This window comes from Malurus melanocephalus, unplaced genomic scaffold (genome assembly GCF_030028575.1).
Source record: "Malurus melanocephalus ecotype Western Australia unplaced genomic scaffold, MMel_1.1 scaffold_303, whole genome shotgun sequence".
Taxonomy (NCBI): domain Eukaryota; kingdom Metazoa; phylum Chordata; class Aves; order Passeriformes; family Maluridae; genus Malurus; species Malurus melanocephalus.
Window position 1 is genome coordinate 494872 of NW_026623535.1, and position 24986 is coordinate 519857.

The 24986-nt window shown below is 38.0% G+C and overlaps 1 protein-coding gene across 2 annotated transcripts in view; it reads left to right on the top strand.

Moving 5' to 3' along the window:
• CA8 (carbonic anhydrase 8) overlaps nt 1-24986 on the top strand; it is a 49164-nt gene that overhangs the window by 17787 nt on the left and 6391 nt on the right. Inside the window, exons 4-8 of one of the 2 annotated variants that reach the window (XM_057377158.1) lie at nt 4856-4951; nt 7384-7446; nt 8772-8820; nt 11388-11500; nt 17655-17824. In XM_057377158.1, coding sequence (XP_057233141.1) covers nt 4856-4951; nt 7384-7446; nt 8772-8820; nt 11388-11500; nt 17655-17789 — 456 coding nt within the window. In that variant the 3' untranslated portion in view covers nt 17790-17824. The remainder of the gene's footprint in view (nt 1-4855; nt 4952-7383; nt 7447-8771; nt 8821-11387; nt 11501-17654; nt 17825-24986) is intronic. The other variant, XM_057377159.1, reaches the window with a different exon arrangement.

Sequence of the window (24986 nt, forward strand, 5' to 3'; positions counted from 1 at the left end):
TTTGAGACAGGCCCCTTATTAATGTCTATCAGCTTTTCCTAAAAAAGGATTTGGTTTAGTATCTTTTGGTTGAGTGGGGACTGGATGAAAATTGAGAAGTTTCTTGGAATTTGTTCTGTACAGAATAATCTTTCCAGGAGATTTGCTCTGCTACCTGGAATGATTTGTTAAACCTCATTGTGTAGGAGAGTCTCTCCAGCTGTTCACAAAGAACAAATCATCTTTATCAGKACTTTGTTATCATTTGCCTTCATGAGTTTTCAGTTTATCTGATTTTAAAGAAGTCACTGCTACAAATCTTTGATTTACAGCTGTAATGTTAAAAGGCTCAAACAATTCTTTTTTCAAGACAAAAGTGGATTTTTTTTTGAGTGCTAAGGATTGTCTGATATCTTTTTGATTATTTTATAAAAATATACTGTCTGGCATGTCAAGCCAGCCACTGATAATCAGTAACAGCATAGCTGGCTCATTTTCGTTGTGTAGAGCCATCATAACTACCAGGTTCAAAACATTTGCTCACAAGGTGAGCAGAGCCTTTCTTGCCATGTTGACATGTGCAGCTGCTTTCTGCTCAGAATGAAAACCACACAATGGGAAGCTGCCAATGCACTGCAGCTGATTGTTTAAAAAACCTCATGTGGTTATGTTCATATCAGGGTCTGGCACCCCTTGTGAGTGTGCACTTCTCATACAGCTGTCTCAAATCAATGTAAAAGTGAAGGTTACCAAAATATAGAACATTAATAGCCTCTGTGATTATTCCTAGTTGTGAGATACAGGTGCATGGATATGAAGTTGTCCATGTGCATGGGCATTAGATCATATTGGCAGTTCCAAGATTTGTGAAAGCACTGAGGTCTTTCCTCTGTGCACATCTGATTCCCATAAATATTAAAGAGTTCTAGGCCATGTACTCTCAAGAGTTCAGATTTTGTAATGTTTTTAGATTTGTTGCCATCTTTTTTTGAAAACTGTTATCTGATGTTTATATCTGATGTTATATTACAAATAAAAAAGAACACACAAAAGGCAGAACAGCTCCAAAGACCCACAAATATGCAGGATAAAACATGATATAAAAACCTCATGCTTTTTTACTACAAACACTACTTCCTTGCAACCTCACTTTGTGAATGACTTTTTCCTGTGCTTTCCCAGCCCTGCTTTGAGCTACATTTTTCCTGCTTTGTAGGAAAAAATAATTTGACTTCCATTTATGTAAGTGCAWATTAGCATCTGTATAATACTTTCAGTGTGCATGCGTGGTCTTACAGAGTTAAAACATACATTCGCCTGCTGTTAGGAAATACCATGGTATTAATTATTATTTTCCATTAGGTTGCCTGTCTAATTTCAGTTTGTAAATCCCTAATGATAGAWAATTTTCTGTGAACAGCTAATTCTGAATATCACCTTGAGTCAGGACATGGGAACATGATAAATACACTGCAGTGCATCCAGTGTTCTGTTGTTAGCAGTATCAGTAAGGGATGCTGTGTGGGAAGAGCATATGAGCCAGACCACCTTTTGTTTTACCCCCAGTCATTTGCTGTCATGGGGCAAGGAGTGCTCTCTGCCTGTTTTCTTTAGTGTTTATGACAGAAAATGTGCAACCTGCTGCATAAAAAACATGTCACTAATCCACTGTAATTATCCCCACCCTTAACCATACATCTTAAACACAGATCAGAAGTTTGTTCTGCTTTGGGCATTAGCAACTCAGTACAAAATGATGGTTCTTTCTCCAGGGACCCTGCTATGGAGTTTAAATATCCTTGAGCAGACCCTCAGAGTAACAGAAACTTTCAGACCAGAAAGTGCTGATTGCCTATTTTTCCATACTTTCAGTGATGTTGGTTACTAAACCTGAAGCTAGTTTAGGGCTGTCAGCATGAGCTTTACCTATGTCTCTTTCCTGTCTCTGTGATAGSACAAAATCACAGAATGCATAAGATTGGAAGGAACCACTGTGGTCATCTGGTCAAACCTCCCTGTTTAAGCAGGTTTGTCCTAGAGCACATGGCACAGGATTGTCTCCAAACAGTTCTTGAATATCTACAGTGAGGGAGACTCCACATTTCTCTGGACAACCTGTTCCAGTGTGTGGTCACCTGCACAGTAAAAAGTTCTTCCTCATATTCAAATGGTGTTATGCTGATGTTTTGTTTTTTTATGTAGACCATCCTGACCTTAGTTGAGATAGTGGAAAAAAAGGAGACTTTGGGAGGATTCAGAGATCTAAAACTACTCTTGAAATACATAGCTAATATTTGATTTAGTATCCCCATGTCCCCTGGAGRTGTGGGAAGAGGTGCTGGCCAGTAGGTACATTCCTTGGTAACTAATTTCACCTGCAGTGTCTCATTGTGGTTCTTCTTTGATGCAGCAGCAAAGTGCATTTTGCATCACATCTTCCTGGTCGGTTACCCATGCTGCTGCACAGACTAGTTCTAGATCTTTTATTGTTTTATAGCAATAGACAGAGGTTTTCAAATTGTTTTCTAGTTGATGTGGCCCTGTTCTAGGGAGATCTGTGCCCTGGTGAAGCTGCTGCCTAAGGACAATCTGTTTCTGGATGAACTGGGGTCATCGCTTGCGTGGTTTGAAGCTCTCGTTCATTTTCCTCGTCCTGAGGTTCAGCATTTTCCTTTCAGATCTTGAGAGAACTCGTGCCTTTGTCAGAATGCAGACAGATGTCAGATTAGGCTTCACCTCCAAGGGAGTGTGACAGGCTGAATGCTGCAGCAGCCTTAGCCAAGACCCGCCTGTTGACACAGGCAAAGTCACGGTCTGTGCATTCGGGGATGGCCCTGGGCGCTGTTCCAGCCCCCGGACAAGCTGGCTGTGACCCGGCCAGCCGGGAGAGTTGCACCGAGGACGTTGCCATCCCCGCAGCAGTCACCACAAGCTTTTTTTAATTATTATTATTTTTATTTTTTTTTTATTTTTTATTCTTTCTTTCTTTCTTTCTTTCTTTATTTATTTCACATTTTCCTCTTAGCGTCAGGATTTTGGTGCGGATTGTGGGACTCCGTGATCCCCCTCTAGCGGGGAGCTGCTGCGAACTCCAGGCTCATCTCCGGGAAAATGCGGGGCTGTGCCTTTTTCTTCGCGGGTGGTGGTGATGCTTCTGTGTCTGCCAACGGGAGCCTCGGAGGCTGAAATCTCATTTGATCCTCTGGCTTTAAAAGCCAGAGGCAAATCAGATGTGTGGCAAAGCTGTTTATACATGATAAAATGCTCAACACCAAGTAAATCCATGGGCTTAGTTCTAACAGAGAGCACTTGGATGTCTAGAAGTTTTGTAGCCGTGGGCAAGTAGATTGTTTATATTAGTGTTCTCATGTGAAAATGATTTATTATATTTGCTAAGAAAAATGTTTCTTTTTTTTTTTGCCACAGCAGATGCCTTTGATCAGAATGAATGAAATTATTGGCATGAGAATCAGGAATTTAATTCAGTTTACAATGTGTTAATTTAAAAGTTTGTATTTACTTTTGAAATAAAAGTTATCCAGAGGAGAGCCTAAAATCCTTATTGGAGATAAATAAGTGCAGAGTGATTGCTTGAAGAGCTGGTYTGAAATGCGAGGATGCCTGGGTGAACTCCTGTTGTATAAGAGGCAATAAGCATTTAACAGAGGCTGTTTCTGTGCAGAAATAAAATACAAAATAGAATGATACACTGCTTTAAAAACTAATTTTGCTGAAGGTGGAAACAATGTTAGATATCAAAATGGCATTTTAGCTTCCTAGACATATGACTGAGCAAAACATTGATCATGATTTTACAGTGGGAATTAGGTCTGAGGATTTGTATTTTCTTAGCTGTATTATCTARGCCAAATGTGCAAAAGTTGGCTGATAAACTTCAAAGCAGCTGTGCTTAGGATGTTGAAGCTCTACAGTGTTATCAGAAAACTACATTTACATTTATTTCTGGAAAAACTCATGTTCAAAATACATATTACCTTTCAGTAGATATGCCCTTCCCTTCCCTTCCCTTCCCTTCCCTTCCCTTCCCTTCCCTTCCCTTCCCTTCCCCACTTGTCACTCTGTTTTCCAGCACTTTTCTCTTTTCCTCTTCTCCCCAATTACCTTTCTCCCTCCACTCCCTTCTTTCCTCCCTTTCCAACTTCCTGCCTAGTCTGTCCTACAGCACTTTTCTCAAACACCACTTCCCAAATCTTTCTGTGACCCTTCACCAGAACAGCCTTCATGTTTACTGTCCAGTGTCTGCTGCCTCCCAGGCATTCATTCATTAACTCCTTCACTCTTTACCATCCCTTTTTTCAGCATTATCCCTAAGGTGGTCCTCAAGCCACTTTTCTCTGCTTGACTTCCTCTATGTTTAACCTTTTCTGAAATCACTTACACTCYTACTGCTGACATTTGAGTGATTAATCTTGGAGGTGGTGTGTGAGACAAGTGTTATGATAGTACAGTCAGTCAGTCTAATGCRTGTTTGGACAGCCTGTGTCCATAATATTTCTCTTACCTTGGGAGAGAGCTGGCTGGCTGAGAGGCAATGTTGGTGGATTTCATTAGCTGTCATTATTTCAATATTCAGATCGAGGGAGTTGTTAAATCATCATCACTATAGTCATTCACACCTTTGATGTAAATTTTTTGGTAACTGGCTGTATATCACTTTATCTGTTTTTTTTTTTCTTGGTGTTCCTAGTATTTACAGTAGTAAATCCACTTATCCCTACATGCACAGCCATGAGCCTGCACACACGTGTAGTCATGCATGTGCACACACAGCATGCTGAGGCTTTGTTAATTGATGTTAATTGCTGGTGTTTTTAATTACAAAACATATTGCTCTATTTGCACTGCTTTGTTTTAGCTTCATCTAATGCACTGGAACTCCACACTGTACAGCAGCATTGATGAGGCAGTAGGGAAGAAGCACGGCATAGCTATTATTGCTTTGTTTGTGCAGGTAAGTTTCCGTGTTACACTTGTTATGGTGCACTGTCATTTGTTGTAGGATAACGAGGTCCTTTTCATTTAATTTCATTTCTAATGATTTCATAACGGAAAACAATGTATGACTGCTGGTATTCTATTTGAAAGGTATTTTTCAGTCATGTCTTCTGTGTATGTGCTATGTGATTAATTCTTGTTTGAGCAGGATATTGTGAGTATGTTGGTTAAAGAAGGGATAATACATAGTTAGGCATCTTTCTGTGACTCTGAAAGTAAACATCCAATCTCCATTCCTCTGAGGGCAGAATGAGGGCTGTCAGGAGGTAGAAATGCTTCACTATGTCTATGATGTATTCCTCTATTGCTGGCCAGGTCTGCTGTTCAGGGATTGAGGAAATACAGGAGAAAAGGAAATAGAGAAGAGGAGGAAAGATTTCAAAAAAAAGGCCTACTAACCCATTGGCACTGCTGAAAACTGGTAGTAGAATTGTGCTTTMCTGAACACAAGGACAAATGTGTTTCTTCAAACAGAATAAATGCAAGGTGGAGTCATATCACTTCTTCCRAAACTGAGAATGTTAACAATACTTGCCAGAGACCCTCAGAAAAGCCTGYAGTGAGGAGGCTTAAAGCTTCCTGAGCACAAGGTGTAATGAAATCTGGGAAATAAGCACTGTGATCTAATTGCTGTTGAAGGTTTTTCAAGGTCTGTACCCTTGTAAAGATTTTCAGTTTCAGTCCTCAAACACCAGATTCTCATCTTCCTTATGAGAAATGGCAAACTGTTTTATTTAAATGGGTTTGGAGGAAGAGGTTTAGAGTTCATGTTAGATCAAATGGATTTTCTTTCATAGTGATATTATTAATTTGTCATATTTTATAACGAGTTTATGAGTGCCTTTGAGCTTTACCTCTGAATTTAAAGGTACATTGGTTACTGCCTCAACACTCAGATAGAACTGCTAAAAATGGAAGTTAGAAAGTCTTCAGTTTTGTGTCCTAGAGGGCTATGTGATAATTGCTTATGTAAGTCACCTTCTCATTCCAGCAGAGGTAACCTTCAAGTTAGAAAGTTATATGTAAGTTCTTAAATAAATCTGAAACTTCAGTGATATGTTTTCCATCTCTGGTCTCACACCCACATCAGTGTTCTTAAGCATTCCACAAAGACTTTTTTATTAGCCAAGAAAGGCATCATATAATTACAATTGACCAAGGAAAAATAGTATTTATGCTGTTCTTTTTTAAGGAACAGAGAGAGGAAATTCAGTGGCCATTTTTTTTTTCTTGGCAAAGACATGGAAAAAAAATACCACAGCTCTCAAAATACATTATTTTAAGGTCAGTGAAAATATTTTCACTGATTTAAGTGACAGCTCTTGGGGATTTTTAATTTAGAAGCAGCATCTTTGAAGTTACTTCAATATCTTTTCTGCACTTTGAAGATTTTCAGCTAAAATTTGATTATAAAACAAAAGAAAATCTTCTTAAATTCCTAGAAATAACAAAGTACCTTTTGTTGACATTCAATTGTTTCCTCCCAGTGGCTACCGTGTCATTCTATTCCAAGAGAAACAAAAAGCAAAGAAAATTTTCAGAGGTCTAGCTCTCCCATTCTCACTTGCTGGCTTATTTCCTCAACTTGTATGTGTATCTGTTGGCAAAGAAATCAAGTGGAAGGCCATTCTGTGTCTTCCAATTTTGACAATGTTRTTCTGATGGTAAAACTAGGATCCTTGAATGGGTGATTGGAGTCAGAAGCAGCTGAGTTTAGARTGCAGAGTGAGCAACGTTCATATAAAATTAGACTCTTCTATCTCAGTGTGTTTCTGTAGAGACCCATCTTCCGTGCCTTACAGGCGTTGAGTAGAGGCAGTGCTGCAGCCTGCCAGGAGCTCAGCTTTCACTGGCAGCATCCCAGAGATGCTGAGAGGGAGGGAATCTGCCATTCTGTGCTCTGCAGGCAGGAAAAAACTCCCCTGAGCTTCAGAGATACCTTGAGCCAGRTTTGCAATGCTATGGGAACAAATTCAAAAGTGTCTGTTCTGCTTGTTCRCTTGGTTCCTTTCTGTGTACTTTTCTGACAAAAACTGGTGAGGACAAACTGTATCCTTGGTATTTATGGGCCACAATGTCGCATGATTTTGTCTCTGCATAGAGTAGATGCTGCAAAACAGGGTTAACCAAAACTTACCAGGCTTGATTGGGACTCTTTCTCTTGTTCTGTGAGTTTCTGTCTCTGCTTTAAAGTTACTTAAGCCCTGTTTACTTTTGACTGGCGGTTTTATTATGCTTTGTTTGCCATGTATCAGTGTATTTGGCTAACACTAGGTTGTGTTGCTTAACTAAAAACTAAAAATAGCACTCACTGTTCTGATTGTGTTTTGCCTCGCAGTTTCTGAAATAACGAGAKACTGAAACTCACTTTTGCTTGCTGTGTTTCAGATAGGAAAAGAGCATGTGGGCCTGAAGGCTGTCACTGAAATTCTTCAGGACATCCAGTACAAGGTAAGGCATTGCCTGAAGCAATACTTCCTTTAATGACCAGYGAGAAAGCAAGCAGAGGGTCAGTATGGAACCAAGAGAAGGATTTCAGATGTATCTGTAGTAAAGCCACATGTGAAATGAATGTCATTTATTTGCCTTCATGAAAACCTCAGCATTTTACAGTATTCAGATGATAAATATTTTTTGTACTTCTTTCATTTTCTGGTGGCGAGAAAGCTTAATCTATAGCAGTAATTGATTGCAAATCCTACATTTTCAGTGATTTTCGTGGAGTCAGTTTGAGTGCAGGCACTGCAACATGCTTAGTGAGCACCAGCAGCACTATCTCCAAACTCATCTGGTTTTAATGTGTAGAGGAAAAGAATAGATGAACTGAGCACCTGCATTAACTTGCAGTGGGAGATCAGAAAAAACACAATGCCTGCTTGTCAGGTGGATTATGTGTGGGGATCTCAAAGGACAGATAATAATCCTAGCAGGACTGAGGAGATATGAGTTCTCTCCAAAATGTTGATGCTATCTTAAATGACCTTGAGCAAGTTATTTCCAACTCTCTGCTTCATGATCCGTAACATAGAAATAATCATACRTACCTTTGATTTTAAAAGGATTTTGAGATGTATTGATGACATGTTTTTTTATTGATTTGAAGAGTTTAACCATTCACTTCAGCAGATGCTGAAGTGTAGAAAAAAGAAAGGAATCGAAAATATTTTAGTCAAGTAACGTATGGTAAACTTGAGTTATGATGTTCAATATTACAAACCATTTATGAAAATGTCGGGGAAAACAATAGTGTATGGAATTTTGTCATTTCATTGCTGACACAACAGCCTATCATAGGAAGGTTTTGAAAGGCCTCACCATTGTGTGACTGTATTATAATGATCACTTTCAAAGCATCAGCATCAAAGACACTTTGGCATACATAGAATTTTCATACATTAAATATGTGAAACCAGCATTATTCTATTAAGGGTTATCCACATCAGTTAAAGAAAAGCTCACYTTGGCCCTTGTTTTTTTAACTGTTTTTGTATGAAATCCCTCAATTTCAAGGTTGGGACCTGGAAGAAATCCAGGCAGAAAGTTAATCAGTTGCTGGGATGACCTTAAAAACAAAATATCAAATAGAATAAAAATATGTGTTTGTGTRACTGCAAGGACAAATGCAATGATAATTCGATGGGGGTTCTTAAGGAGGTTGCTTTCCACAGGAATTCAAGGCTTGATGTTATAAGAACACAGAATGTGTTTTACCTCCACATTCACCAGCATTTTAACAAGATGCTAGAGATGAGATTGATTTGTATTCATTTTTTCAGGGAAAGTCCAAAACAATACCCTGTTTTAATCCCAACTCTTTATTGCCAGGTAGGTGCCTTTGCTTACTTTTGTGTGTGTGGATTTGTAGCTGATTGCAGAGGCTGAGACAACCTTAATCTAAACCCCAGCCTAAATTGCAAGCCTGAGGGCGTGTCACATGAAGGGTAGTGCATTTTTCACCTCGTGGGGCTAATAGGGATAGGGAAGAAGTCCCGTTGGAATTTACTGTAAATCTGCACCTTTGTCATGTGAGTGGGATGTGATTGCCATAGTCTGTGCACTGCTGGAAACACTGGTTTTGTTGAGGATTTATCATCYATCTAGAGGGGCAGATCCGTGTATTTCTTTTTCAACTTTGGCATGAAATAGGAAGTGTAAGGCTACACACTTAACGAGGTTTTTTTTTTTTGGCAGCATCAAAGGAAAATGCCATAATGCAATGACGGTTGTATGGCAAAAAAGGAGTAGTTATGAAGGGAGGCAAATTCAAACTCATAGCTAAAAGTTAGGGTAACAGTAAGAAATGGGACTTTTAAAAAARTACATTTCTAAAAATTAGTGTTTCTGCAAGGAGTCCATCTGAGCAAAGCTTTTGTCATATTGACTAGACCTTTAATTTGTCCAAATAGCCAGGTCTACGTTAAACTATCGTAATTATATCAAAAGAATACTGTCCAGGTTGCAAAGTCAAGTGCTCAGCRATTAGGAATTGCAGGAATTAAGGCAGCCTGTGCCTCTCATGCATATCCATTATGAAACATCACCAGACTGCATGACCATAAGTTATTTTTTACAGGACCTCTGCCTCACAGTTCCTGTTTGATGCTGATCAAGTCACATAAACAAAACTTTCCCCAAGTCATCTCTAACTATGTGTTCCTCATTTTCTAGGTGCCCGACTTGAGATCATGGGGTCTGATTTGCAGAAGTGCTGAGTGCTTACACCTCCAAGAGAAGTCAATGGGAGCAGTGCTCTGACTGTATTAAGTGCTATAAAAAGTTAACTACTCTGAGAAATCAGGTTCTAAGCATGTCATATCGAACACCTCAAATGAATAGATGCATTTGAACTTAACTTCTCTGTGCCTCAGTTCCCCAGCTTTCAAGTGAGGGCATGATCTGTCATTCTTCACCACACAAGGGTATGGGTGGATTAATTAACTCACTTAAGCTCTCAGGCACTGAAGAAATGAGTGCATTAGAAATATGAAAAAAGAGAAAATACAGTCCTTCTAACAAGAAGGGTTTGAATAGATGGGATAAAGAACACCTCATATTGTACTGAGAACTCCTAATGTTATGATATAGTTTAAAAACAAAATCATCCATCTTTGTGAGTAAATGATGAGATGTTCTCCAGAAGACATACATGATCATGTAACAACACTGTGTCACGATGCATGCACAGGATGGGCTGAATTAGTTCTTGCAGTTCATAACTTATGAGTGTTTGATAATGCAACTTGCTGTCAATGGATTTGCTAGATAATTTCCTAACCAAGAAAGAAAATTACACCAACAAAACAAAATTAATTTRCTGGCAATCAGAGGCTTCATTAGCAAGATTTAATTCTATTGATATTCCTCTGAGCTGGTGTAGTGAAATGACAGTAACAGGTTAATTCAGCCAAACAGGTTTGTTTCCAGTTTCCCATTCTGTCTTTGTCAAGCTAGTCACAACCTTCCCCCTGGCTCTCCATGCCATGATTAACCACCCTTTGTCTCCAGTTTCTCTCTGGATTTGTTTCTTGTCCCTTTTTTTACAGTCAGGCAGTTTCCTGTCTGTACCTCCTAGGTTATATAGCCTACAGCAGCAAAGGAAAGCCCTGTGTAGTCTCACTTACCAAGTGCAGTGTGACAGGAATCTATGAGAAATTAAAACTAAAATATTAAAATTAAATGTTTTGTACGTAGCGTTAAAACTCAGGATGAACAAAATATTGTACATCTTCAGCGACAACTGTTTATTCTAACAGTTGTTTATAAACCCATTAATAAATTTATAAACTTTAAAAGTTATGTAATTTTAAGGTAAACCTTGATAGTTTTCCCCCTCTGAAAATCAACTCACTTTTCCAAAGGCAGTTCGTCTCAAAAAATAAGTCACCAGAATTGTCAAGTGAAAAGTTTTTCTTCAGCTGAATTTTGATTGATTTTTTTTTCTAAAAAATGAAATCAAATTTATCCTTGAGACATATCCTAAATGTAGMAGTCAGTTAAAATTCAATCAGTGCATCCCCTCTGCTTTCAAAATTTAAAATAATTTTTACTTTTGACATTAACAGGAATTCTTCTATTTCCACAATATTACTTATGTGCCATGTTAATTTAAAGAGCTGTGCACTTGTTATTTTTTCACATCTGTAAAGTGGCATTTTCACGTTTAAAATGCTCATCTGTAGAGGAAGTTAGTGTAACATGATGACAAGAAGCTCATATACGTTCATGTGAGGAGGTAGTGGGCAGTGCTTGGCAGGTTATAAATTCACACCTTAGCTTGCTGCATACTAACTTCATTTTATGAGTGAGCCCATGGCTGTCCTAAACTATCTAAACTGAAAGAAATCATTAACTTCCTTAATGTCATTAAAACTCCACGTTTCTTTTAATTTCAGATCCTCTTCTGCGTGACTACTGGGTGTATGAGGGCTCTCTAACCATTCCACCCTGCAGTGAAGGTGTCACCTGGATATTGTTTCGCTACCCTCTGACTGTGTCCCAAGTGCAGGTAACAGCTGTGCTCAAAGTGACCTTGGAATATGGTTATGAGCTAAAGGTTATAGCGTGCAAATGTATATATCAGAGCGTTATGCCTGTTCTCCTTAAAGATCCCATTAGATCAGTACATGGCTTTTCAAGTAAAGGTTAAACCTTTTGAGTCACTGAAAACAACGTAAAGGTCAGAGATGAAAAGCCTGGTTATCATTTATCGTCTCCATTTAAAATAATTCTCATATTTAAGTGATAGAAAAAAAAAGGAAGTCAATGGGCAAAAGAAAATAAATTCTTTGTAAGAATAGTTGTAAGCTTTTAGATGCTAAAGGAACAAAAAAGCACAAGGAGGCACTATGTCCTGGAGAATGAAAAACGTTAATGTAGTACAGACTGGCTAGATTGCATTGAACTATATTGAATTTATCTGGCCCCTTTTTAATTCAGTTTTTAAATAAATGTCAAATGGAAGCTACCTGTTTAGATTTGATTTCACACGTATGTATTTTAAAATGTTTGTGGTTTTTTTCTTAAATATAACAGTTGTTATAGAGCCTTTCTACGTAAAGCTTTTCAAAGCTGTCTACAAATAATCCCAGTAAAAACAATGAAAACTCCTGATGAATATTCTCCCACAGTCTGTGAATCGCAGCTGGAGGAATGTGTGTTTAATTTAAGTGAAACTATCTAGAATCCCTGAAGCTGAATGCATTCATTTTCATTGCCTGCTCTGAGGCATGCAAGAAAAGTATGAAAGGTGATAAATTCAGGTTTAAATTATTTCAGCTTTAATAATTTAAAATTTTGCTAGTGATGTCARCACAATATTTTAACAACTTCAGCAATCCAAAATTGGCAGCATTTCTTTTCTTACGGAAGGTCTAATCACAGGATAAAAGCAATAGCTCTCAATAAGTTATTTGTCTGGTAACTGCAATTTAAATGCATCCCATAATGAATCTGATATTCATTTATGAAAAGGAAAATCTTGTGTCTGCTTACTACTGAGTAAATTCATTACTTGCTGCTGAGTAAACAGTATTAGCATTATTAGATCCARAATAACTTCTAAAGACAGAATGCATTTTTTAACTTGTCAGCTAACTGTCCAGATATGATATTGATAAWTAAAGTGACCTAATCAGAAATGCACAGTCCACAGCTATTACACTGAGACGTAGTATGATATTGCTAATTGCAGCTTTTGTAGCCTCCATTCCCTTTTAATCCAATCAGTGCACAGAGGAGAGCAGAGCTGAAACCATCCACGTGTGGTGGGAAACGACAAGAGGGTGTACAAAAGAGGAATTAAGCAGAGAAATGCAGCTTTAGTACTATACGTGCTAATTTACCACAAGGAAACAAGATGCTGGAGTGTGGTGTGAAGGGGATAAGACTCCTGAAAATAATATTGTGCCTTTGGAAAAGGGTGAGCTACAGTTCCTGGGGCAAAGACTGAGGTTCACAGCTGTGGCTTTTGATAAGTGAGGGGTAGTTTGTGTTGCTGCATTATTGGATAGGTATAAATGCAATCCAGAAACATTGCTAGCACTGTATGCAKCTGAGATGTGGCACTGGAGACGAGTGATAGATTGGAGCAGACCTATTGCCAGTGTGATCCACTGTGCTTGTCAAAGTTAAGCATCAATTAGAAAAAAACCCCTCACTGCTATTTCTGATTATAGCATTAAAGTTAAGGTTGTTCAGGAAAGATATTTATTAAGAACGTGAATGKTTTTTTGCCAAGATGGGATAAAAAATCGTCTTTTATCAGATACTGCYTTCAGATGTCAATTAAAAATAAATATGGGATAAATGAGAGGACGTGATTCTGGGTTTCATAAATTGAAAGGTACTTGGAGGTCTCCATGATGCCCAAATTAAGATTTTGGTGGTTGCAGAATGTTTTGCTAGAGCCTAAAATTCCAAGATTTTAAACAGTAATTAGGGTTTTGGCTGCAATGAAATATCTGGCCTCTTTTGTGCATGTGGGCATGAGTGCCTAKGAGAGATTTCATTTAATCACAGAATTGCAGAATGATTGGGGTTGGAAGGGACCTCTGGAGATCATCTATTCCAAATGCCCTGCTAAAGCAGGTTCATCTAGAGCAAGTTGCCCATGAGAGATCAGAAGTGCAAGGGCTTTTGTCTGTGGAAAATAAGAGTATGTGGTATAGGATATACCATTTTGAATTCTCTATGGAAGGCTGGTAGAGGCATTTAGTTTTATTAAGCCAGCTTGTAGTATTAAATCATAGATTTCAGTGCAAATGCATTTCTAATGAGTTTAAATACATTATTTTTACATTTCATTGCCTTGTAGAACTTACTTCTTTGGGATACTAATGAAACATCAAGGGCTTTATGTAAATACCAGCATCTCTGGTTATAGCCAGTGAGAGACAAATACAAGGCTTTCTATTTTCATTTTTCAGGCCATAACATAATCAAGTTCCGAGTGTCAATAACAAGTATTGAATAAAGAATTACATAATATAATACAGAATAGATTTAATTTCTTTCTCTGATGAAGCTAGTTCATATATTGGAGACAAGATACTAATTTTCTGTAATTAACACAGCAGTATTGATTAGCTTAACAAACTGCAGGTCATAAGGGGGAAAAAATAAGATTGCAATTTTAATTGATGGTCACACTCATATATTTTCACATTTTGTTAGTTTGAATAAATGAAGTAACTACTTTGACATAGGCACAACAGGCTGACTCTCTCAAAGTAGAGAACTTTTTTCTCTTGAAGACATTTTCAGATAGTAAAGTTTAGTTGATGAGTTCGTATGCTACTGGTCTAAGTCTGTGTTAAGTGAAAGGAGATCTGGGTGTGGTGATTATGAGAACAGCAAAAGAGCAATCTGGGCCTGCAGCATCAGYATGTGCTTTTCTGGAATACAGTGCTGTGTCCTCACTGCAAGTAATTTTCTTTGTCATGAGACTTCACTTCCATCAGAGAGCTTTTTCCTTCATGGATCATTCTGTGCATATTCCTGTCCTCCTATTGTGATTTTTTTCATCCTCACTTGACTTATGTTGAAACACACAGCCCAGAAAGATTTGTGTTGACTGTTTTTGTGAGATACCTCACCCATGTATGTACACTGCTAAAATGTAGAAGGAGAAAATAGAAAATGCCCTCCTATTAGGCCAGTAAAGAGCAGGAAATAATTAAAAAAAAACTTGGTCATGCTTCTCTCTACTAAACTAAAAAGGAGGGACATTTGTGAATAATGTGCTTTGTGGTTCACTGAAGCCCAGAACAAGTACATTGTCTAAGCCACTCAGAGTAGGGATTTTAAACAATGATGCAGGAGGAGCTGTTGTTCTGCCGTGTTCATTGTCAGAGTTAACTGGTTTTGTAGTGAATGGCTGATCCATGGGTCCTTTTGTCTACCTCATTCAGAATAAAAAAATCCTAAAGGAGAGAAATAGTAAACAGCATATGGAGCTGGAGTGGGAATTGTGCAAAATTTATGTAAACTGTGAAATAAAGCACTCAGAGGTTCATGGTATTCTGGGCACTGGGGAGTAGCTCTATATTCTTGGAAGGAGTCATGGAGATGTGAAATTTTCAAGGAGAAGGRTAATGCTTCTATACCTCAAATTGAAGAAATGTTTAGAGAAAACATGCAAATTCTGTGTTTTGTGTGCAAATATGCAAATCTTCAGCAAATACATAAGTGAAACAGAAGAACGCAGTGTTCAGGATCTGAATACAARGAGTGGTAGAAAAATTCTACAAAACATGAACATGAATGGTTTTACTYAGTAGAGATGCAACGGTTCACATTGTGGATTTGCCTTTATGCTGGTCAGAACTTAATCCTGAATTTCACTGTGAACAGGCTTAGGTCATCCTCAATGTCTTCTGGGCATAAGAAGAACTTTTRAAAGTGGCTGTTCCTGGTAAGAAATGTGAATATCCAAGGGTGCTTAGCCACATGACTCTGAAACACGTGTTCCATTGGCAGTCCTTCAGGGTGTACTTCAGAGAATTGACTTATAAGAGGTTGGGAGGAGATGCCAAGTGGTGAAACAGGATGAGCAGGGCACACGTATTACCTTGCCACGTGGAAATTTAGTGAGAAAGCAGTGTTGGTACAGCTAGTGTCCTTTTCTGACAGACCCAGTCCTGAGTAGAGTAAACCGTCGTGTGTAGAGGGTCTCTGTCATGGAAGCCTGAACTGTGGAAGGAATAACTAAACAAGGAGGCTGTTGATCTCAGAAGYGATTCCTTCTTGGAACAGGGCTACAATTCTTGACTTCCCTAAAGACTAAAGAGCAGGCACAGAGATCAAGTAATTTCTGCTCTTCTAACTGAAGAAACTGGAGGCTGCTTTGTGAGGAGTACCTCCTGGTGAAAGACTTCATTGTGGGAACTGGGCTGGAACATTTGTAGTTACAGTAGGAGACACCTCACAAACAGCTCACAAAGCCAGCCTTGCAGAGAGTCTGCTCTTCCCTCTCCTTCATCTGTGTTTGTTTGAAGTATCTCATTCTCACAAGATCAAACAAAAGCCACATTTTTGTAAAGTGCTCCTTCCTAAAATGCAATTATCTYAGACTTTCCAGAGTTGATTCAGATGGTGAAAGAGGATGCCTTCACAAAACTCATTCAGTGATTTACCAGCCCTTGAGTTCTGAAGACAATTTCAATTCCAAGCTGGTAGTGGATTTGTTTTCAGTTTGCTTTAAGTAAACAACAACAACAACAACAAMAAAAAACCTTTCCATAACAGGATTCTGCCTATAAAAGCACCTTCAAGGAGCTTTTTCCATTTTTGCAATATAAAACTGTTGCCTTATATCTCAGCTGCCAGAAGCTGAGTGTTGATTTCCAAGCACACTGGATTTTTTTTTTGAGGAAAATGAAGCAGAGAAGAGCTAGCCTCTAAACCAAATAAATAAGTTGGTATCAGTACTGCTATAGAGTGGAAAAATAACATTGAGGGCAGTTGTCTTCCAGGTTGCAATAAGAAAGGATTCTCTGTAGGCGGAATAAAAATAAAAACGCCATTACCTGCTGTTTAGTATCTCATTTAATTTAATTCTGGAATCATGCTTACATTCTCCGTGTAATATTTCCTAGGGTATTTCTCATGGAGAAATTAACTCTGTAATGTCTTAGATGTTAAAATGATTGTACACTCCAGGCTCCATTTTACTTTCTGTGTATCTTCAGTTTCAGGTGAGAGCTGAACTGCATAGTGAGGCATCACGGTGTCAGTACAAGTACAAAGGCTGAGGCTAGGGGAGTCAGCCATCAAGTACATTTGCTGTATCCAGCTAAGACAGCTTGTGAATATGTCAATGAAAAAAAAATTTTCTAGTAGTTGTAACTATTTAAAAGACCAGAATCTTAGAAAAACAACACTGGTGAACAGTAAGAAGAGATATGGCTGAGATTTGCATTGATTTTCAGAACTTTATCGTGCAATGYTTGATGCTGATAGCAGGGATGGAGGTGAAGCTGCTAGTATTCTTTCCTTCACCAGATGAGATTGAGAAAAATCTAAAAAGAGTCTATAAGCAAGGAACATATTTGTTTTGGCTTAATGGAAATAATTTAGTTTTTACTGTATTTAACTTTCAAAGTATGTACATCCACAKATCTTTTGAAGCAGTATTTTGTTTTGATCGCAAAAACTGTATTTTTTCGTATAAAATGTCAACAGACATCCCTTATAGATAAAAATCTGTTCAGTGTTGTTCTGGTTTAGAGGATAACAGCAGTTTCAGGCAGTAAATAAATCACTAGAATTTCAAAACAGTTTACAGTTAAACAAGTTATTCCTGAAATGCACTTCTTTGAAGAAGACCAGAATCACTACTCTCAACACACAACAATAAGGCTGATTCATTGGATGTAATCTGCAATGGCCAAAATAGTTAGCCCTTCTAAAAGAAGTTGCAAAAAGGCAAAATATAAATTTGCCAAACCATGTGCATAAGAGTTCTTGTTTTTCTCTGTATCTCAAATGTTTTGACAGTGCTGATAACTATTTAAAAATATTATTAGTGTATACTGACCTCAGCACCTGAACACTCCAGTTTTCAAAGCTGCACAATTGGCTGGGCAAGGCTGGTTTTGATCCTTAGTGCCAGAGTGAAGAATGTGTCTCAACTTCTTCATTTCTGTTTTTCTGTCTTTCAGATAGAGGAATTTCGAAGACTGAGGACTCATGTTAAAGGTGCTGAACTTTTAGAGGGCTCTGATGGAATCCTGGGAGATAACTTCAGACCAACTCAGCCACTTAGTGATAGAGTCATCAGGGCTGCATTTCAGTAGCAGAGGAGGAAGAACAATAATAAATCTTTGGGCAGGTAAGTTAAAAACTTAGGAGAAAAATYAAAATTTGGAAATAATTTAGCTAAAGAAGAAAATGCACCTAATTTTAATTTATGATACATTGCCATAACTGTAAATTTTGACACTGTAATTTCTGTTTTGTCCTGTGGTTTARTAGTTTGGTTATACTGAATATGGTTTAACTCCAGTTGGCAACCAAGCCCCACAGGCTGCTCAGTCACTCTCACCTGGTGRGATGGGGAGAGAATCAGAAGGGCAAAAGTGAGARMACTTGTGGGCTGAGGTAAAGACAGTTTGATAGGTAAAGCAAAAGCCATGCATGGAAGCAAAGCAATACAAAACAACAATGTCATTTACCACCATCCAGGCAGTGGATCACAATGCACAGTTAGATTACAATTACTTCTTGTAGCTTTAAATTTCTTCTGCTGCAATGAGGAATAGCATAATATGCCTTGATTATGTGGTGTATTTCCCCAGTTAAGTTGTACTGGTTGATTTCTTACCATGTTTTTAGAAGACCAGTCATTGGTGGATCTTTCTAGCCTTTCCTGTTAAAAAAAAAAAAAAAAAAGGGTAGTAGCTCTGGAACGGGGCCTTTAACTCTCAAAGGAGGGTGGTTTTTTTTTTTGGTTTTTTTTTGTTTTTTTTTTAAATCGTTTCTCCATGCTTTCTCATTCTGTTGTTTCCCAACAAGACTGAATCTTGGGCAACTCCAGTGAGGACACAAGAGGAAGCAAATTGACTTCTGCTGTGGCTAATTTTTTGTATTTCATCCATCAAAGTAGTTGCTGCTTCTTTTCAGGYTTCATTGACCCAGAGAGCAAGAATTTGAGGATGACATAAGAGTAATAAACATTTGAAAGTACATTAACTCTCCTTCAATTGTTAAAACCTCTCATGTCAAGTTTYCCATGCCTCTATCAGTTACAAAATGAATCCCCTCAATGCTCAACAGTTACTCCTAAACCTTGTTGTAGTTAAGCAACATTTTGCCATAATGAAAAACCTGTCAATGAGATTCACAGAGAGTTAAAGTCCAGGGAAGTGGTTGAGTCACGATCCCTGAAGGCATTTAAGATGTGTGRATGTGAGATTTAGGGATATGGTTTAGTGGAGGACATGGCAATGCCGGGTTAATGGTTGGACATGATGATCTTAGAGGTATTTTGTAACTTAATCAATTCTATTATTCTAAGACAGACTGTTGCYTTGAAAGTAGTGAGTTGAGGCACCAGTGTTTATGGTTGATTTTGAAATGAAGTGGCCCCACCTTGATGCAAATAGGAAGACAGAAAATCTGGGAAACCTTCAAGAAAAAAAATCTGTTCAGTTGCTTTCTTTAATAAGTACTATGCTTTTTAACATAGTAAAATCTTTCATCTTATTTCCTACAAAAACCTTTATTTAAATAATAAAAGCTCAATACTCAATACTCCCCATTGCCCTACTTACTGTTGAAATACATATTATAGAAACATCAGAGTTTCTTCAAAGTCACAAAATAACTGATTCATCTAGAGTTTYGTTTGGAAAGCATGCTGCTGAAAGGATTTTGATAAACAGTTTTGGTTAAGGATGTATATTTGTATTTTAAATTCTTGCCCTCTCTAGTTCATGTCAGGCTCTGTTGTGGAGTTAAGGCCATTCAGAGCATGCTCTGAGTCCAGTCCCCAATTTCATATAAAGTAACAAATGATCAGGCAGCAGATGACCTGTAAAAAAGATTGATAATTCAGTGCTCCCAAAAAATGGATCCATCAAAACTAAGTGAGAAGATTATCCTCCCTCCTGCATATGATAGAAATTATTAAATTGGCTAGGTCAGTGACCAAAAATGTCATGGTCTTCCAATACAGCTTAAGCATTCAATATAGTGTATGCAGCTAAACATCTTTGAATTAAGGCTTTATTTATATTTTGTGACCCTATTTAATATCTGCATCCCAGAATTTAAACAAAAAAACCAAAACATTGATCCTTTTAAAAAAAAATATTATTTTCTCATTCCCATATTTAATTTTGGGCATATCCCTCAGCCCAGTTCTCAATTACATGGTTCTCTGCAGTCACCAAATGTTGTCACTTTAATCTTGAAATGGATGTTTTGAATCCATCCCAGCTTCTGCATAAAAATTACTTGGGAAAATCATAGCAATATTAAAGTACAATTTTTCTCAGAGMGTGAATAATGCCCTAAGGCCAGTGCAGGTAATTCAAGTCTGTAACAGTGAAATTACTTGCCACACTGAGTTTGAATTTTAAGCATGAAAGAGTTTCCTTTACAATGCTGGAATTGAAATGTAAAACTTCCCCTTTTGCTTTCATGTTTGAAATTTTATTACATTTGTCAATACTTGCAAAGATTTGTTCTATATAATAAGATTTATCTTGGCTGTGCTTCACAAAATAATCTGCAGTTTTAATTCCCAAATGATGGAATTTTTAATGCAAAGTAATAGTCCTCAATGTAGGGCCATGCTAATTATGGGCACTCAAGCACTGAGGAAGAAGTGTGACTCCTGGAACAGTGTAGCTCACAGAAGAAATGACACTTGTTTCTCTACACCTGATCGAATTATTTATCAGAAATTCATKTGGTCAGGTCTTTTCAGCTTTATGTGCATCAGTCCAAATAGCGCTGAACTACTCAAGGTTTCATAACTCATTGATACTGAGTTTGGGGAGCTGAAAAAAAATGAAGTGTGGAAAGAAATCACATGGCTTTGTTCAGACTTCTTCTATGCAAAGAGGGAAAATGGGAAGGAAACAGTCCTGCTTACTTTGTAGTGATTTCCTCACACCTCTCCAGGAGGAAGGTATTGAGGAAAAGTAGCTCCTCACACAGATCTTAGAAATCCTCAAAAAGATTCCTTACTTCCTTCCCAGGAAGTCCCTTAATCTGAGACTGCTGGCATCAGCTGAATATTGCTGTGAAGACTCAGGAGCAGATGGGGAGGTGGTTCTCAGGGCAGTATCTTCCAAGAAATTCAAGAGGAGCATTTCTTCCTTTCAAAAGAGCAGATTAGCTTTTATTTTAAAGCTCTGCTATGTCTTGAATATGACAATTACAGACACACTGGTYGACTTACTTTCTGACACAATGCCCTTCTGCCAAGGCTATTGGAGCTCCTGTCAGTAAAGCTTTCAGTATTTTTTTTTTTAAATTTCAAGCCAGTGTGGCATAGCCACTTGAAGAACCTTGAGAATGTTAGTTTGCCGTGACCTTGTTACTCTGTCAGAGAAAGAAGGAGACAAATGTTTCCCTAAGTGTTGTATACACAGGAGTAGAAAGGTCTAATTAATTTTGACTGAATCAGAATGCAGGCTCTATGCACACCTTGCTCCCAGAGCTTCAGAACATCTGCTCTTCAGYCTTGATTTAAACCTTGACAAAACTGAGCCCTTTATGGCTTATGATCAAATGGCATATGTTGATCTTTGATGTAATTTGTCCTAGTTTGTTGAATAAGAGGCAGAGTTGACACCAGCATGTAATATCATGGTGTGTAATACCATGGAAAGAATCGATTTTTTTTTAATGTTCATTCGTCATGGGAAAGCCCAGTTCTCAAAATACTGTACAATTCTAAAACAAACTTTGGCCAGGTTGTAAAGGGAGCCTTCAGGATGACAAAATGGATAGAACTTTGTAGCTTTCTCTACTCTCTTCATCCCAGTGGGTTTTAGAACAAGTTGGCTGCTGTCTAGTTGGCCTCTTTTGGCTCTGCTTTTTTGAGCTGAAAATTGATTCCTCTCTTATAGCCTGGGGTTAATGAGTTTTTGGACTCTATTTTGGTAGTGTTTTTAAAAAGCATCCCAATTACATGCCATTAAATGACCTTTCCATCCTTCCTCTCCTGCAGTTGCTGAAGTTTTCAAATACATTTCTTTTGAAATAGCCACTAAAAAAATTTCTAACCTCTTTAAATCATATCCAGTAGTGAAAGAACCAGTCAGGTGTTAAGGAGTTTGGAGGAAAACCTCAGTACAGATTTGCTTTCAGACATGGAAGGTTAAAAAATTGAGTTCAGCTTTAGACTGCGAAGAACAATTTAATAACAGAATAGTTGTGGTTGAAAGGTGTCTCTGGAGATCTATTAGCTCAATCCTCTGCTCAAAGCAGTGTTAACTATGGTGGGTTGCTCAGAGCCATGTCCAGCTGGGTTTTGAATACCTTAAGGATGAAGACTCCTTTCCTGCTCTAAGCAAATTTTACCTGTGTACTCTTGCAAGGAAAAAAGGGTTTTCTCAATTTTAAATGAAATTTGCYATATTTCAGTTTGTACCCATTGCCTCTTCTCCTTTCTCTGGATGCAGCTGAAGAATCTGGTGCCATCTTCTATACTCGTTCTCATAAAGTTTTAATATACATTGATAAAGCTCCTGATAAAGCATCTTTTCTGTAGGCTGWACAGTCCCACCTCTCTCAGCCATCCTTTTATGACTCTTCAATCCCTTATCACGTTTGTAGCCTTTTGCTGATCTCCAGTAAATCTTTCTTTTTTCTGATCTGGGGAACCCAGGACTGGACCCAGTGCTCCAGAAGCTCTGTCAGTGCTGAGTAGAAGCAKTTCCCTCCACCTGCTGGCAATGCTTTTTCTTGTGCAGCCCAGAAGGCTGTGGACCCTCAGTGTTGCCTTGAATGCATTACTGACTTAGTGTGAACTTGATGTTTTCCAGGACTCCCAGACCATTTTCTGAAAGAGAAAGGAAAGCATTGTGACTTCCTCAGTGTTAATGCTGGTTTCTTTTATACTTCCTGCTTGGCTCAGAACCCTTGCTATGGGCCTTGARCTAATTCTTGATAATTTCAGATGATCTTAGAATAAGATTTGTAGTTCTCTTTGTTACACAGCAAAGCCTAGCAGCAGGGACAACAAATGCTACCACTCCTAGAAATCAAACAAGAAAAACCCTAAATCTTCTGTTTCATCAAAGGCTATTTTTTGGACAGTTTTAGGCCTGACACGCTATCTTTCAATATGAGAATTGTGAGTATTCCAGAAGGCTTGCTGGAGTTTTGGGGTTTGTCACTTTTCCTAATGGATTCACACTTTTGTGGTACTGTGTTCTTCGCTGAAGACAGCATTATTTGTAGTTTCCAAAGGATTTATCCCCCTGTCTCTAATTCTTTTTGCTTTACATGTAATTGATTTGATAGACACGCCTTTCCCCTCTTTTACATCAGTGGAACAGCTCATGTGAATGAGCAAGATGTCTGACTTCAAACACTTGAATATCAACTTGAATTTGTAATGATAGTGAATTCAGTATGGCATACCAACATGTCTTCACTCCTTTATAAATTGGGTTGTATACACATGATTCCATGCATACAGTAAATAAATGGCATTGCTCAATATTTACTCAATATTTGCTAAGAGGAGGCCAAATAAGTGCATATTACAGAAGTCATTGAAATCATGAGACTCTTAATAGAAGACAGTAAAATAAAAATAATAAAAATAATTTGCTAAAAGAATATTTTCTTTTTAAAGTGATAAACTTTAATTTGCTTTCCTCTGACAATAATTATTAAAGAATATGATCTMCAGAGTGTTGTCTCAAAATTCCCCATATCAGACACAATTTATTTTGCATTAATAAATAATCATCCTCCAAGTGTGATGATGGCTTATACCTACTCCATCTACAAACATACTTTACTCCACTTCTCCTAAACTTTTTTTTTCTTTGTGACTGATTCAGAAACTCCTGAAAAACATCAATTTTTGTATATACAAGTGCCTATACACACTCACACACACATCTGTGGTAGACCTCAGACTGCAAGTAGCTGCAAGTTTATCCAATGTCCTGTAAATTATGATAGCAGAAATTAATTCAGATTAAAAACATCCTTAATATAGTTACTATTTTTCTACTTGTACATTTGAGATTAGAGAAAAATAAATGACATCATTAAAATAGCAAGGTTGTGCTAGGCCTGAGGAACAGGAAGGAGTAATTTAGGGTGTGAGGAATAGAGACTGCATTTATCAAAGTGCAGAGACTCTGTGTATGATACTGAGAGATCTGAGTAGACAAGCAGAATTGGCACAATGTTAGTTTCACATCAAGGAGATGGGGATGTGGTGACTGTATATGTTGTGTTTCGTGAGTGGATTGTGCAAATTCCTTGCTTTTGAAGCTGCTGAGCTGCTCTTTCCACAGGATATTGAGCAGGGGATCTGGTGTTGCCAGTGGGAAASAGCTAGTACTGAACAGGTAGTGCTACACTCTATGGAGTTGCAAATTGTATGATAGCAGATCATCAGTAGAATATGAAGGAACATTCAAATACAGAGGGAGCTGTGGAGCTGCACCTTGCCTTTSAGAAATGGAAAGTGTGATGCAATGCTATGGGCTATATTCCTATGTCTAAACAGATCTCAGTGAAATTTACATTTTTGTGGACGTTCACATTAGCAATCTGTGTGTCTTTACTCTCAGTTTACTGGTAGCTTTTGCAGTTAATGAAGTTCATGAAYGAGTTACTCTGCAGTTCTAACTCTTGGGGATTTTATCCTTTCCTGTTGYGTAGATCCAGAGCTGGAGTGAGCTRTCAGCAGCTATGCATCATTAGGCTACTATGACTGCTGTTACCATTTTCCTGTTTAAAAAACCCAAATCAACACAAAACAAAGATTATCAACACCAGTTCTTTAGAAATGCAAACACCAATTTCCTAGATTTGTTGAAATATGAGTATTTATGCTGCTTCTAAGTGAGTGATTTTTTTATGGGTCATTGTTAGTCTGCATGAATGTAGAGTTTGTGCTTAAAAGTTGGTTTAACAGTTAAGTTTCAGTCTTTGAAAGAAGCTGAACTTCATGTTTTCACCAAAACTGACTGTTGTTCTTCTGTCTTTAAGATCTTATGTACAATCCCCACTTGAGATTGCAAGTGAGCCCTGTAATGCCAGCATAATTTTTTCCCCATTGCTGATGGTTCAAATAAGTGAACAGCAAAACAACTTTGTTGCTTAAGTGACATACCTCTGTGACATGGGGGCCAGAATGTAGGGACTTGGTAGCCAGAGGCAGCCAAGAATAATAGGCCTAAAAAGAGGTTCTTGCTGTGGTAGGTATTTATGTGTCCAGGCCAGAGCACCAGTATAGCAAACTCCAAATGAGTGATCAAGCCCTAAATGAGAAAGAAACCATTTTGAGT